Source organism: Pteropus medius, unplaced genomic scaffold, assembly GCF_902729225.1.
Source record: "Pteropus medius unplaced genomic scaffold, Ma_sr-lr_union100, whole genome shotgun sequence".
In the NCBI taxonomy this organism is placed as follows: Eukaryota; Metazoa; Chordata; class Mammalia; order Chiroptera; family Pteropodidae; genus Pteropus; species Pteropus medius.
The window spans coordinates 17,087,878-17,103,950 of record NW_024354500.1 but is presented as its reverse complement, the minus strand read 5'-3'; the positions used below and the strand labels follow the sequence as shown (position 1 = coordinate 17,103,950).

The window sequence follows — 16,073 nt, the reverse complement described above, 5'->3', positions numbered from 1 at the left end:
CTTTTATTTGATAAATCCTACAGTCTTTTTGATAGTTGTTTATTTAAAAAGATAATACTTTAACTTTGGTAGGTTATACTTTATGACTTCATATGGAAAAGTATATTTTCTCTGTTTTGTTTTTTAGAGTTCAGTTGTTGGAGGATTTGTTTCACATTATCTTCTAGAGAAATCTAGGATCTGTGTTCAAGGCAAAGAGGAGAGGAATTATCACATCTTTTATAGGTTGTGTGCTGGTGCTTCTGAAGATATTAGGGAAAAACTTCATTTGAGCTCCCCAGATAATTTTCGGGTAGGTTGGATGAAAAATTTCATACAATTTTTGTATATTCGATTTCTTTCAATTATAAAACTTATTTCAGTGGATTTTGATATCTAGTTTTATGTAACTTACATTAAATCCAGTGTAATGTAATAGAATGGCTTCTGTATTAAGTAGATCTCTATTGAGATTTACTGCCGAGTTTATAATATAGTACTATATGAGGAGGTAAGTAATGGGATAGGTAAAAGGATAAATGTTAAACCCCTTGATCAATTTAAACTCAAAAAGAAATTCATAATAGTTCCGTCATGCTGGTTTTAAAGTTACCTTTGACTTTTTGTAAAAGAAAAGTTTGACCACTGAATTAATACTAATAGAGGACCCATGATTATCTTCCTTAATTCAGTTTAACAACAAATATTTACTGTTTATCCTTTGGGTATCAAGCATTGTGCCAAGGTTAAAAAGATAAGTGAGACACAGTTCGTGCTCCTGAGCAACTTAGAATCTGGTGGGACACACACAAATTGATAGATATGTTTAATGATAAGAAAGAGATACGCATAGGATGCTGTGGATTTTGGAAAATCTTACTGGAACAACTGACACTTGATGAGAATCCTGAAGGATTTTTCAGGTATTAACTAGAGAAAAAAAGATGCAAAGGGTATTCTTGGTAGATACAAAAGAAGATGAACAAAGAAAAACAAGAAACAGTTTAAATGGTAGGGCAGGAAGTGGTAGGAAGTGAGTCTAAAGAGTTTGGACTTTTGTAGTTAATAAGGAGCTATTGAAGGGCTTTAAGTAGAAAATTGGATATCAGGTCTAATACTTAACCTCTGGGCTTTATATGGAGATGGTTTTAAGCGGGTACAATTTCTATCCATAGAAATTGCAACCATGGGTAGATTGGTTGGGAACCTATGGCTATAGTTGAAGTAGCAGTTACTCAGGGCCTGAATTTGGTTTATAGAGGAGGGGATGTTTAAAATATTAGGAGGTAAAATTGATAGGACTTGTAGACTGAATATGGTTGGGAGAAGGAAGAGTCTGGAATAATTTTCCAAAATTTGACCAGGGAAACTAGATGGATGTAAATACCATATTGGGGCCAGGTGGAAGATTTGGCATATAGGGCAAGTTGAGTTTTGGAGCCTATGGATCATCTGAAGTGGAAATGTTCAGAAGACAGATAACTAATCTGAAGATCGTTGTCAATGCTGGAGTGACAGGTTTGGGAGATGTCAGTACTCTGGTGATAGTTAAAACTACGATGGTGTTAAATGAGATTATCTAGAGAGATTGTGTAATGTGAAAAAAGCATGTGTCAGTATTCAAACTCTGGAGTTGAAGAGGATGAACAGACCAAGAGTTGCCCAAGACAGAAAGCATAAATGGAGTTATGAGAGAAGTACAAGGAAAATCAGGAGTGTCAAGAATCACAAGCCAGTAGTGTTTCAAGAAATGGTGACTGGGGATGGTTAGCATAATTTACAAATTCTCAGCTAGAAAACCCTGTCCCTAAGAGGGATGTATAGGAGTCATGGGACAGGGGTTAGGAATGTAGTTTGCATAAATTTCTCCAGGTGATTTTGATAGTCCTATTTGGACAGGAGTTTTCCATTTGAGAATCATGACATACATACATATTTAATTATTGTTCTGTGTGTGTCTGTTTTTGCAACCCAGCTTCTCTCTATTCAATCAATTTCTTTTTTATTATTATTTTATATTAGTTTCTGATACAAAGTACAATGGCTAGATATTTATATAATTTATGATGTGATCCTGAAGTGATTCAATTAGTTTTTTTAATGTGTATTTGGAAATTTTAAAACTTTATTGTTTTAAAATGCTTTATCACTGCATTGTTTATATACTTCTACAATGTCCAGCCTTCTCTAGAACTCACCAAATAAATTGAGATTTGAAGTTAGTTGCCCACATTATCTTCATGAAGGTAGAAGAGGCGTATCTCTACATTGATTTTTTAGAAAAGGAGTACGAATTACTGTGAATCACATGAAATGTAATAATGATGATATGGCTTTGTCCACAATGAGTTAACGATAAAATGATGTGACTGTTCTCATTTTAATCTAGCATTTCTTTCTGTTTGGAGGCTTAGGAGCATAGTTTTTGTGTCTCAGGATGTATGGTCTTTCCTTGCACAGTGGCAGGCATCCGATGAGGGCAGTTACTGATATGCTTTATCAGGTCTCAGTTTCCTGCCTCTAAGGTGAACTGGGAGACATGATTTCCTCTCTTACAGGAGAGTCCTTTTGGTGTAGGAAACTAGAGGAGCAGCATTACCTTATTTACCCAAATATATCTGGCATCTTGGATATTCCTCTCATGCATGTATACACATACCTCTCTATTCCTCCCCACAAATTGTTATACCTTAAAGCTATTTGAAAGTGTGTTGGTACTTTCATCAGGTTTTTCTGTAGTTTAGTTTAGGCCTCTAAGTATAACTCTTAGGTTGTAAAAACAAAGGAGAACCCTACAGTAGGGTGAACACCTTCAATTTTTTTTGTCACTATATCCATATTAGTGTGTAAAAACTGTAGTGATACACCTGTCTGAAAACATTTGTATTAAAAAATTTGTATCTGTATTTTAGAAAACAAAAGGTTTAAAATTCTTATATTAATCAATTTCACATACTTTTGCACATGTTTTATGGAAGTATTTGTTACAGTCATGCAAAGATCTTGAATACGAATAAAGCTTGGATAGAATGAGAATGGAGGGCAAGAATAGTTACAGCTTTCTAATTACAGAAAATTTGGAATAAACAAGTATCTTTCCTAGGTTTGACTATTAAGTCAATTTGTCCAAAAGCCAAGTATTTGATAAAAATAGTTGGGGTTGGGGGATAAAACTCTCGATAGCAAAGAAAACTTTTTTGGGGGCCCCATATATTTTAGCCATTATGATCTTGCTAAATAATAGAGCTCTGTTTTGAAACAGTTAATTGAAAATGTTTACCAGTAGTATCGCCCTCCCTTTTATTTTTTTTTTCCCAAAGTTCCTAGAGCAGAAAGAAAAATTATATACCATTTTCTCGTTTTAACTAATTTTAATATTTATTATAATGGAGGGGAAAGATAGAAGCATTGATCATATAAAATACTAATTTATCCCATTATTCAAAATTTACTATAATTTTTTTCCTTTGGTATCTATTTGATGTGGTGTGGTATATTTAATCTTGGAATTCATGCCATGATGCACTGGAATCATAATGACCTGATTTAACAGAAGCTGAGATATTTCTTAAAAGTATCCATCTTGTTCCCTGTGTACTTCTTTCCTGCCTCCCCTCCCCTAAATGTTGTAATAGATTTTCTTTGAGACCAATGTAGTGGTATTTTCTTTTCAACTGCTTTTCTTGTTTTATGTTTTAAAAAGGCTTTTAAAAAGGCTTTTAAAAAGGCTTCTGGGCAACAAAGTAAAACCTTGAGATAAAAGCTGAAATTGTTATTTTAATAACTATGACGGTTCATAAAGCAAGTATTATAATTTACATATAGTCAGTGTTAATTGTCAGTAAATATGAAAGGCATGTTTTAAAGCACTGACTCTAAAAATAAAAAATTAGAAACTCAAGGATAATATATGTTAGAATTTAAAATATTAAATCACACTATGTGGGTCTTTATTTGAGACTTTATAATTTAATATGAAGGTGATTTTTATTATCTGTAGTACTTATGAACTATATGTATCTTTAGTAAGATGTTTGACACAGAGTATTTAAAATTTTTGCCCTTTAAGTATAGGAAAGGTTTATGGTATTGATTTTTACGTTAATCATTTAATTTAAATCTACTTTCAAGAATTGGGATTTTCAACATCTCTGGTTTGATTAGTGGAAGTAAAATGCTTATATAAAAGTATGGGTTTTTTTTAAATTTAATTTTATTATTAGTTTAAGTATATAGTACATTTGTTAGACAATTATATAGTTTATAAACTGATCCCCCTAATTGCTCTTTCTCTCCTCTGGCTCTCCACCTAGTCGTTACATTAGAAGTATGGGTTTTAACTGAGATGTTTATGTTTAGAAATTCTTTATGGTTAGCACTACTTAATAAGTTGTGTTTTCTTATGTATTATTTTCATTAGGATCATATTTGTTAATTATATTTTACCTTTCTTTGTCATAGTATTTAAACCGAGGCTGCACTAGATACTTTGCTAACAAAGAAACTGACAAACAAATTTTGCAGAACCGAAAAACTCCTGAGGTATGGTAGACTGTTTTTTAAAGTCTTTAATACAAAAAAATTATGCTGAAAGATAATACATATTTTTTTTATTTTGGAGCTCAAATAAGATTTTTGACTTTTAGGCTTGTACTTTAAAAAACTAAATACTCATCCAAATCTCTCTTAGAGTGTATGTATTACTGTATTCCTATGTTTGTATCTACAGAAACTATAGGTTCTGGTTCTTCTTGGTCAGGCCTCAGCACACAACTACTTTCCTTTTGTTCTTTTTCCCAGCATGAGACTGTTAAATTGTAAAAGAATTATCCGGCGCTAACATTTTTGAAACTTACTCTCATAGTACCCACTTGGGATTAAGTATAAAATATATCCTTTATAATTTATTGCCTACTTCAAGGCTGCAGTAAGCTTTGTAGTAGACACTAAATAGAATAAACATTCTTGTGAATTAATGCTTATATATTATTGTATTTTTCTTTACAACATCATAGTTCTCTAATATATTATGAAAAGTTTATATATAGGTCTTACTGAATTATTACATTTCTAAGATTAGTTGTAATTATACCATTAAGTATTATTTTAAAAACATTAAATCCTTAACCTAAAAATCTGTAACAACCCTTATACATTTTAATATGCAGTGTTTAAGTAATAAGTGGTATTAAGTTATATCTCCTCAAGGAGCTTAAATTATGAAATACGAAGTCAGGATTAATTATATGGACTAGTTCATGTTGTCTTTATTAATTTTATTAAAAGATTTCTATTCAGTATTTAATTGAACAAGTTTTTATTATACTCAGTTTTTAATGCTCTTGAATTTGAGTCGGACGTTTTTGACTCCTTTCAAAACTTAGTGAGATGAATTAGTCTTTGTTACATTCGTAGAAAAAACAGGAAACAAATGAAAATCCCCATTATTTTGAATTCTGATCAGATCAGCCTGCATTTAATCTTTGTTTAAGCTTACATTTTATTTATCATTTTAGATACAGATGTCTGAATTATGAATCACAAACTTTAGTTTGTTGCATTCATGGTTAGAACTTTAAAAAGTAACATTAATGTTTATTATAGTATCTGCCTTTGTTATGATAACCTATATTTTTATAAGGCATCATCAAAGTATAGACATTGTATTTTTTTCACTAAGATAATGGAGACATTTTCTAGTGGGTATTGCAGCTGTCATAAAGGGAAAAAATATATACATATACACATTAATTGACCTTTTGGCATGGAATAAACTGAGTTAGGAAAGAAAACTGGATTTTACTTTTTAAAAAGTAACGTATGTATTCTTTGTACTCTTCTAAGAAGAAAATGTGCCCTTTCTGATTCTAGCATCAGCATACTTTATTAAGAATCTCATTCATATTACTGAGTGTGTGTGTTTATATATATATCTAAATGCATAATAGAGCAATGGATTAATATGTTTAAATTACTTTTTATGTTTTCTTTATCAGGAGGACGAGGTGATCATTTTGACTAATTAGAATCCTTTGCCTGGTTCCATTTGAGTGTTTTTAAGCTGTGTGTAATTTTTAGGAGAATGCAGTATTTTTAGTCTGCTATAACAGCAATGTGGTCATTAACATTTGATTAGAAACAGTTTTTAAATGAAGTGACCGTTCAGTTGCAAGACTAAAAATAATGCATGGTATGTTTCCTGTTAACTTTGGCTGCATGTGATTGTTTTCTTTGTTACTTTGAAGAGTAAAATTAAATTTATCTAGACATTTTTCAGAAATTTCATACAAACATAATTAAACATTTTAAGGAATTTTGTGGAAAGGCAATTAAAACTTTAGCTAGGAAGCAATTGGCAACTGGGAGGGAAAGAAACCTCTTAGAGGCATCTTTGATGGACAGTTTTCATGCAGTTACCTAACGTTTAGTTTCATTTATTCATTCTGAAGTTCTGGAAAATCTGTAGTCCAGCCTTTCTGTGTCCAGTACCTTTTATTTTTCTCCTCTTGGTTTTTATAGGCCTGACTTTTCTTCTTTTCTGAGTTTGTTATAGGGTCTAAGAAATGACTACTTTTGGTGCAAGTTCTTTTAGGAGAGAAAGCAAATTTTCTCTTCGTTTTTTCTGAAATGTTTTCAGTCATTTCATAAATTCTTAAAGTGCATAATACCTACTAATATGTTTTACCTCATATATATTTACACACAAAAAAAAAGGTTTAAAAAATAATTCTCAGACCATGAAAACTGTTATTAGCCTGTCCACTATTTACTACTGTTGGTGCAGTTGATGGCAGTTTATTCTAAGTGTCAGACTTAAATTTTTAGTACAAGTTTTTTACTTCAGTTCTTTTTGACTTATAGCTCATGTTGATTCATTTCAATCATTGATATTTCCTTATGTTTTACCCAATTTTTATTTTTCTGTAATATCCCAGCATTATAAGGCTTTACAGTTAAAATTTTAATTTGATTAGAAAACACCTGATTCCATTTTTTTCATCTCATTCTATTTTTGACTAAAATTTTTTTGAGATAATCGTAGATTCACATGCAGTCGAAAGAAATTACACAGAGATCCTGTGTACACTTTGCCCAGTAATTTTGGTTTTTGAATGTGTTAGAATGCTAAAGTTTTTCCCTAGACAATTTTATTTTTGCATGTTATATAGTGCATCAATAGACCTTGTGTAATTTTTTTTAGTATACTTAAATAATGTAAAGTGTGGTTAATTGATGTATTTTTATTTTGTAGCATCTTAAGGCAGGTTCCTTGAAAGACCCTCTGTTAGATGACCACGGAGATTTTATTAGAATGTGCACAGCCATGAAAAAGATTGGTTTGGATGATAATGAAAAGCTTGATCTGTTCCGGGTAGTAGCTGGTGTCCTGCATCTTGGAAATATTGATTTTGAGGAAGCCGGCAGCACTTCAGGTTTTTTTCTGGTTTATTTGTTTTGTTTTAAAGAGGAGTAAAATTAGAAGTTCTGTCATTTCTTTATCATGTGTAAATTGCATCTGTTTGTGTGCAGGTTTGTTAATACCTTGAAATTTCTAGACTATACCGTGTTACATGGTGAATTGTACAAATGAAGGATGCTGCATTATTAGTCATTATGAGCTCTGTTTTGAAGAAATTAGTGATACTGATGAGGAATAGACTCATTTTATGAAGGACAAGCAACTGACTACCAGGGTCATATTTAGTTAAATTTTTCAGCTGACGTTATACTTACCCAATAAGTGAACAGAATAATTCTGTATCATCTGTTAAAGTATTTTGACATTTTTCTTATTAATCGATTTAAACTTAGATCAGTTAATTAGGGCAGTTGAATACATTAAAGCCCATATATTTTATTACTGGAAAATGAGAATAGGATAAACTTTATGAAAATTGAAAAGAGCATTTAAGTGCCTGTATGAAAGTAATTTTCAACTCTAGTGTTTTGGTTTCTACATAAAGAGTAAGAATTTTTATGTAATCATAAGTTTGATCCATGAATACAGGGGATGGCAAACTGTGGCCCATGCCTAAATCTGCCCAGCTGCCTGTTTTTGCAAAAATAATGTTAGAACACAGCTACACCCATTTACTTATGTCTTGTCTATTCCAGCTTTTGTGCTTTTGTGGCAGAGCTGAGTGGTTGTGACAGAGACCGTAAGGCCACCAAAGCCTAAAATCTGACATTTTAGAGAAAAAGATTGTTGACTCCTGCATAAATATATTATTTAAAAATTTTACAGTGAGTTAAAAAAAAATTGAACACACCACTTAGTGTAGTAGTCAATAACATGAGCTTTAGTGTCAGATTCTAGAAGCTCTCTGAGCCTTGGTTTTTTTCATTTGTAAAACAATAAATAATCCATGAGAAGTGCTTTCAAAGTGTAGTATCTAGCAATAGTATGCACATAGGGAAGTAGAACAAGAGTAAAGAAAAAGAACATTTAAAAAATATGTCTGCTTTGTGTAAGACCTTTTACATATTATATTTCATCATAAACATAATTATCATCTAAACTTCATAAAGATAATGAAGTAGGGGATAGTATCTCCATTTTACAGAAGTGAAACTCATATAAGTTAAGTAAAATGGTTATTAATCAAGTTATAGATATGAAGGCTGGGTTTTACCAAAGTCTAACTAACTTGAGTACTTGTGATAATTGTCCCTCAGTGCCCCAGTCACTGAACCTTCCTGAGTATCCTCATCTGTGAATAAGCAGATTGAAATAGTCTTGATGACTTTCAGATCTAATGTCCTATGAGGCTGTGAATTCAGTAACATCAGATACAGCATAGCATGATGTTTAAGAGCACATGCTCCCTTTTTTGGCTCTCTGAGCAGCACTATGGTGGTCAGCAAGAACAAGTGCCTTACAAAAGGCGACCAAAAGGGAACCAAGAAGAGTGACTGACCCTAAGGAAGATTGGTATGGTGTGAAAGTACCAGTTATGTTCAATATAAGTAATATTGAGACTGCTCTTAGTCAAGAGAACTCAAGGAACCAAAATTGCATTTGATGGTCTCAAGGTAGTGTTTTTGAAGTGAGCCTAACTGATCTGCAGAATGATGACATTGCATTTAGGAAATTCAGGCTAATGACTGAAGATGTTCAGGACAAAAACCGCTTGACTAATTTCCCTGGCATGGATCTTATCTGTGACAAAATGTGCTCCGTAGTCAAAAAATGGCAGATTTTTTGCCATGATTGAAGCTTATGTTGGTGTCAAGACTACAAATGGGTATCTGCTCCATTTATTCTGTGTTGGTTTTACTAAAAAACACATTAGATTTGGAAGACCTGTTAAGCTCAGCATTACTACATCCACCACACCCAGAAGGTGATGGAAATAATGACAAATGACTTGAAAGAAGTGGTCAATAAATTGATTCCTTAGAAATTACTAACATTGGAAAAGATATAGAAAAGGCTTGCCATTCTGTCATCTGCTCTATGATGTCTTTGTTAGAAAAGTCAAAATGCTGAAGAAGCCCCACTTTGAATTGGGGAAACTCATGGAGCTTCATGGTGAAGGCAGCAGTTCTGGAACAGCTAGTGGGGATGAGACAGGTGCTAAATTGAATGAGCTGATGGATATGAGCCCCCAGTCCAAGAATCTGTTTAAAATTCAGACTTTTCATGGTGACAGAACCTATTGTTGGTTTGAGAAAAAAGAGCACGTGCTCTTAAGCCAGACTGTTCACCATGTGTTAACTGCCTGTGTGACCTTGGGCCAGGAATTTAACCTCTCCATGTCTGTTTCCTTGCGTGTAAACTGGAGATAACAACAGTCCCTATCATGTTATACAGAGCAATAAATGAATTAAATATTTGTAAAATTATGTGAATGCTTATGTCTAGCACATAGTAATCACCTTATTTTAATGAATGATTATAAAATAAAAATAGAGTACTTCCAGTTTATAATTTAAAAATAAGCAAAATCAGGTATGTTCTCAGTGTGCATTAAATTTTTTTATTAGTTTTTTTTGAGGGATTTAAAATTTTATTTTGAAAATTTAATGAATGTTAAAATATATTTCATTTGCTCTGTAGCATTGTTGTACCAAAGGAGCACGTGGGAGTTCAAAGTAACACAAAATAAGTTTAGAATATTTAATGCACACTTTGAAAGTGGTGTCAGAAGTGAGAAAAGTGACATTTTCACACTTCATGTTATTACTTTGTGGTAGAACATGCAGATGTATACAAAGGACCATAAATGTAGCATGATTTACTTAGTTGAAAAGTGCTTAAATGGTCAGAAGGTACATAGCACATAATTACATCATCTTTTATTTTTCTTAAACTTCCTGATGTTGAAGGGAAAATGAGTAGAAAGCAGAGAAGGCTGGAATGAGGCAGTGAATCAAGAAAATGAATAAATTAGTTTATTTTTACTTTAATAGCTGAGATTTTATTATATTACTCTTCATCCTTCCTGTGATCCTTCCTATAGATCCAGATGGTTTCTTTCTAATTAGAATTGATTTTTTATTTTCAATTGGAGAGGTCCATTTTGGCATGTTCTCACAATCTGAAAAAGCTCTGTATATTTTTGCTTTCTTATGTTAGCCTTACATAATTCCTGGAAGTATGTAAGAAACTGCAGAATAGTAAAGGAGAAGTATTCAATGAATTAATGAATTATTGGTGGTCAATTTTTTCAGTTATATAACTTTAGATAATGTTTGTGTGTATAAACTAAAAATTAGTAGTAAGCTTATTTTCATGGAGTTAAAGGTTTAATAAATTTTCTAAGTATTCTTCTCTTATTTTTTGTAACAGCTTTATTGAAATATAATTCATACCATACAGTTCACTCATTTAAAATGTATAATTCAGTGTTTTTAGTATATTATGTGTTGTGCAGCCAGAAGCACAATTAGTTTTATAACATTTAGATCATCACTCCAAAAAGAAACTCCATACCCGTCAACAGTCACCTCACCCACTCCCTCACAAATCTCTCAGCTTTAGTTTTAACTAGTATTCTACTTTCTTTCTATAAATTTTTCTATTATTGTATTTCATATAAACGGAGTCATACAGCATGTGATCTTTTGTGACTTTATTTTTGTGTCTTTATTTTTATTGCTGAATAATATTCCATTGTGTGAATATAGCACATTTTGTTTTATCCATTCATCATTTGATCAACATTTGGGTTGTTTCTACCTTTGGCTGTTATGAATAATGCTGCTGTACACATCTGTGTACAAATTTTTGTGCAGACATGTTTTTATTTTTCTTAGGTAAATGCCTAGTATTGGAACTATTGAGTCATGGTAATTACAATTCACCTTTTGAGGAACTGTCAGACTGTTTTTCAGAGTAGCTGTACCATTTTACATCCTCATCAACAGTGTATAAAAGTTTTTGTTTCTCCACCAACACTGTCTGTTTGTCTGTCAGATTATATACATCCTCACCAATACTGTCTTTTTTGTCTGTCAGAGTATATCTATCCTAGTGGGTATGGAGTATTTACCTCACTCTGACTTTATAACAAGGATTATAAGCCATCATTATTAGTTTTCACTTGCAGGGTCATAAAAAATGAAACAGTGGCAGGTTAATATTGATGGGTAGAGTGATTTTGTCCCAGACTGAGCTTATTGAGGGTATGAGTATCAGACAAGAGTAGTGAAAAAGTGAGGTGAAATTAAAAGTCATAAATAAACCTTGTCTATTCCATAGTTTTATATAAGTGAAGTATACTTCTAAGAAATGAATCTTGACAGTCTGATTTACATAATGTTGATTAATTTCAAATTAAAATATACTTTCATTAGGTGGTTGTACTCTGAAGAATAAATCTAGTCAGTCATTGGAATATTGTGCTGAATTACTTGGTTTGGATCAAGATGATCTTCGTGTAAGTTTAACTACAAGAGTCATGCTAACAACAGCAGGGGGCACCAAAGGAACAGTTATAAAGTAAGTCCCTGAACTCACTGCTCTGCAAAAACTCTGCCTTGTGATTTCTAGAGGAAAAGTCTGTTTTTGAGAACACTGAGATTTAAAGTTGATCTTTATATATGATTCATTCTGTTCACTGTAATGTTCTAAATCATGTGCTCAGTAGATCAAAATTCTGTGCATCTCGCAGCAGTAAATCATAAATATTAATGCTTACTTCTGTATCTATTAAAGTTGTTCTTTAAAGATATATTGTGAAATTTATAAGAGGTTTACTTTTTTACAACTATGAGAATATGAGTTGTTTTACTTAACAATCTAAAAACATTTTTTCAGAACATTGTATATTTTGAGATATAATGTACTCTTAAAGGTGAGATTCAGTGTTTTTAGTATATTTACAAGGTTGTGCAATCATCACCATTAGTTTCAGAAGGCAATAGATCATTTTAATTTAAAAGTGATTTTTCTTGCAAATGGCATGTGCTAAAACTTCTGTTAGCAAATAGTGAAACTGGAAACAAAATTTGAAGCCTTGTTCAAATTAATGCCAGTTGCTTGAATCGCACATATTCTTATAATTTATATTGAGTTTTGATTGGATTTCCTTAATATCATAAACATTTTTAATCTAAAAATTATTATATAAGTTGAATTTAGACATTCTCTGTGCTTATAATTTTAAAGTCAGAAAACTTGCTTGAAGTTTCTACAGCCAGCTTGGAATGACTTGAGTAAAGTTTTTAACTAATGAACAAAGTTGTTGGTAATATTAATCTGCATACATGCTCACCACTCTCCTGGACATTCATTAGAGTTTCAAGGCTAATTGAAAGTCATGTAGTTTGATATATATTGGAAACAAGGCTAAAATTATCATAGCATTTATTCCTAGTTCATTAATGTTGTAATGAAGAAATATCTGCTTCCTCTCTGTAAATAATACATTTTTTTCATTATTATTTGTGACCAAACCACAATATTTATGAAAAAAATGGCCACTATTTTAATGGCATCCCTATTTCCTTATAGTTAAAATTCTGCTCATAACTATACTTGGAAGAACCATTATTCAGGAGTTATAATGTAAAGAAAGAGTTATTAGGAGTAAATAGAGTAAAATATTTTTAAAAACAGAAAATGAATCTTCTATTAAGTAGAACTCACTTTAGTGAAACACTCAGCAGATGGAATTTCCTCTTACCTTTAGGATTCTTCATTTATAGGAAATTATAAGTGACAAGAGAATAAGAGTCTAGGCAAGATTTTTAAAACCAGTAACCAAGAACTTCTAGATTGTGTCTGGGTCTATATGTATACTTTTGGCTCAACATCCTATGTTTTAGGAATTTTTGTTTTCAGTACTGGAAAATAAAATTGATATTCAGTCATTACTCTGAGGCATTGTAAGATCTTCATTTGTGGGGAAATAGTCAGATCCTCTATCCCTTGCTAAAAGTAAGGCAGGCCGTGAGTTCCAGTGACATATTTCAGAAAAATTATCAACAAATTAAAACAAGAAAGATTAAAAAAACCTTTTAGCCACTCAAGAAATTTGGTAGCTTTTATACTTTGGAAAATATTAGCAAGGCGTGCTTAGCCTGATTCATTGCTGAACTAATTCCAAGTTATTCTTTTTTTAATAAATTTTTTTATTTTTTCAATTATAGTTGGTATACAATATTACATTAGTTTCAGGTATACAACATAGTGATAAGATATTTATATAATTTATGAAGTGATCACCCCAATAATTCTAGTATCCATCTGACACCATGCATAGTTATTACAGTATTATTGATTATATTCCTTATGCTATATTTTACATCCCCTTAACTATTTTGTAACTACCAATTTGTACTTCTTAATTCCTTCCCTTTTTTTACCCATCCTTCCAACCCCCCTCCCATCTGACAGCCCTCAGAATGTTCTATGAGTTTGTTTTTGGTTTGTTTGTTTATTTTGTTTAGATTCCATATGTAAGTGAAATTGTATGGCATTTGTCTTTCTCTGTCTGACTTACTTCACTCAGCACAGTACCCTCACTTCACTCAGCACAGGTCCATCCATGTTGTTGCAGATGGCAAGATTTCATTCTTTTTTTTTGGCTGAGTAATATTCCATTGTATATATGTACCACCTTTTTTAATCCATTCATCTATTGATGAACACCCAGGTGGCCTCCATCTCTTGGCTGTTGTAAATAATGCTACAGTGAACATATGGATGCACATGGCCGTTCAAAGTAATATTTGGGGTTTCTTCAGGTAAATAGCCAGAAGTGGGATTACTAGATCTTTCTTTGTCTCTTGTATAGCCTTTATTTAATGACTATTTTGTCTGGTGTAGGTATTGCTAACCTAGATTTTTTTTCATTTCCATTTTAATGAAATAGCTTTTTCCATCCCTTTACTTCAGTTTGTGTGTCTTTAGATCTGAAATGAGTCTTGTTTTCTTATCCATTCAGTCACCCTATGTGTTTTGATTGGAGCATTTAATCCATTCACATTTAAAGTAATTGTTGATAGATATGTAGTTATTGCCATCCTTATTTATATTTTTGATCTTTTTTTCCCCTTAAAGAAGTTCCTCTAACAGTTCTTGTAATATTGATTTACTTTGCTGTTGATGAACTCCTTTAGCTTTTTCTTGTCTGGGAAGCTCTTTATCTGTCATTCGATTCTAAATGATAGCCATGCTGTGTAAAATAATCTTGGTTGTAGGTCCTTGCTTTTCATCACTGAGTATTTCATGCCAATCCTTTCTGGCCTGTAAAGTTTCCGTTGAAAAATCAGCTGACAGTGTTTTATGGGAGCTCCCTTGTAGGTAACTACTTGATTTTCTCTTGTTGCTTTTAAGATTCTCTCTTTGTCTTTAACCTTTGGCATTTTAGTGATGATGTGTCTTTGTGTGGTCCTCTTTCGGTTCATCTTGTTTGGGACTCTCTGTGCTTCCTGGGCTTGTATGTCTGTTTCCTTCACCAGGTTAAGGAAGTTTTCCATCATTTTCTTCAAACAGGTTTTCAATTCCTTGCTCTCTCGCTTTTCCTTCTGTTGCCCTTTGATGCAAATGTTGGTACTCTTGATGTTGTCCCAGATGACCCTTAAACTTGTCGCCATTTTTGGTTTTTCTTTCTTCTTGTTGCTGTTCTCATTGGGTGATTTCTGCTACCTAATCTTCTAAATCGCTGATTCAGTCCTCTGTATAACCTACTGTTGATTCCCTCTAATATATTCTTCTTTTCAGTTGTGTTCTTCATTTCTGACTGGTTTTTGTGTTCTGTCTCTATGTTACAATTCTCATTTAGTTCATCTACTCTTCCCCTAAGTTCATTGAACATCCTTCTAATGAGTATTTTGAACTCTGCATCTGGTAGATTGCTTAGCATGTGTCCATTTTGTTTAGTTCCTTTTCTAGAGCTTTGTTCTGTTCTTTCATTTGAGACATGTTTTCTTTGTCTCCCCATTTTAGATGCCTCCCTGTGTTTCAATGTATTAGTTAGGGCTACTAAGTATCCTGGTCTTCGTGGAGTAGCCTTATGTAGTAGGTGTCCTGTGGGCCCACTGGCACAGTCTTCCCTGGTCACCTGAGCCAGGTGCTCCAAGTGTGTCCTGTTTATGGGGTGTGTACCCTCCTGTTGTAGTTGAGCCTTGGTTGTTGTTTTTTACATTAGTAGGAGGGATTGACCCTTGGGCTGATTGGTTGTGAGGACTGGCCATTGAGGGGCTGACCCTGTGGAACAGGATTCATTTCAGCAGGGCTCTGAAACCTTCTCAGTCTGCCCATTGGGTGTGTTGTCCATGGATGCAGTCCTGGGTGGTGCTCAAGCTCAAAGCAGGGCACCAGGCAGCAGGGCCTCCTGGGAGGGGCTCCACAGCAGGCCAAGTTCATCTGCAGCCTGTGCACTGCCTGGGGCCACCTGGCAAGAGTCACCAAGCAATCTGCAGATGGCCACCACCCATGCTGGGCTTAGAGGTACCTTGAGAGGTCAAGCTGAGAACTGAGTCTGGCTGCTGTTAGTGCTGGGCTTCAGGCTTCTCAGCAAGAAGTACTGGGTGTACCAAGGCCAGATGCTGATTGTTTGGGTTTTGTGAACCTTTCAGAGATTTTAGGAAAGTTTGTAACAAGAGCCAAGACAGGTCATTGGTATGGAAAAGCCCCTGGAGGC

General features: G+C 33.1%; 1 protein-coding gene across 7 annotated transcripts in view; it reads left to right on the top strand.

Annotated features, from left to right (window-relative positions):
• The window catches only part of MYO6 (myosin VI), a 137,198-nt gene that overhangs the window by 74,722 nt on the left and 46,403 nt on the right, over positions 1–16,073 (top strand). For all 7 annotated transcript variants that reach the window (XM_039853230.1, XM_039853229.1, XM_039853225.1 and 4 more), the window contains exons 9-12: positions 128–292; positions 4,441–4,521; positions 7,232–7,412; positions 11,779–11,923. In XM_039853230.1, coding sequence (XP_039709164.1) covers positions 128–292; positions 4,441–4,521; positions 7,232–7,412; positions 11,779–11,923 — 572 coding nt within the window. The remainder of the gene's footprint in view (positions 1–127; positions 293–4,440; positions 4,522–7,231; positions 7,413–11,778; positions 11,924–16,073) is intronic.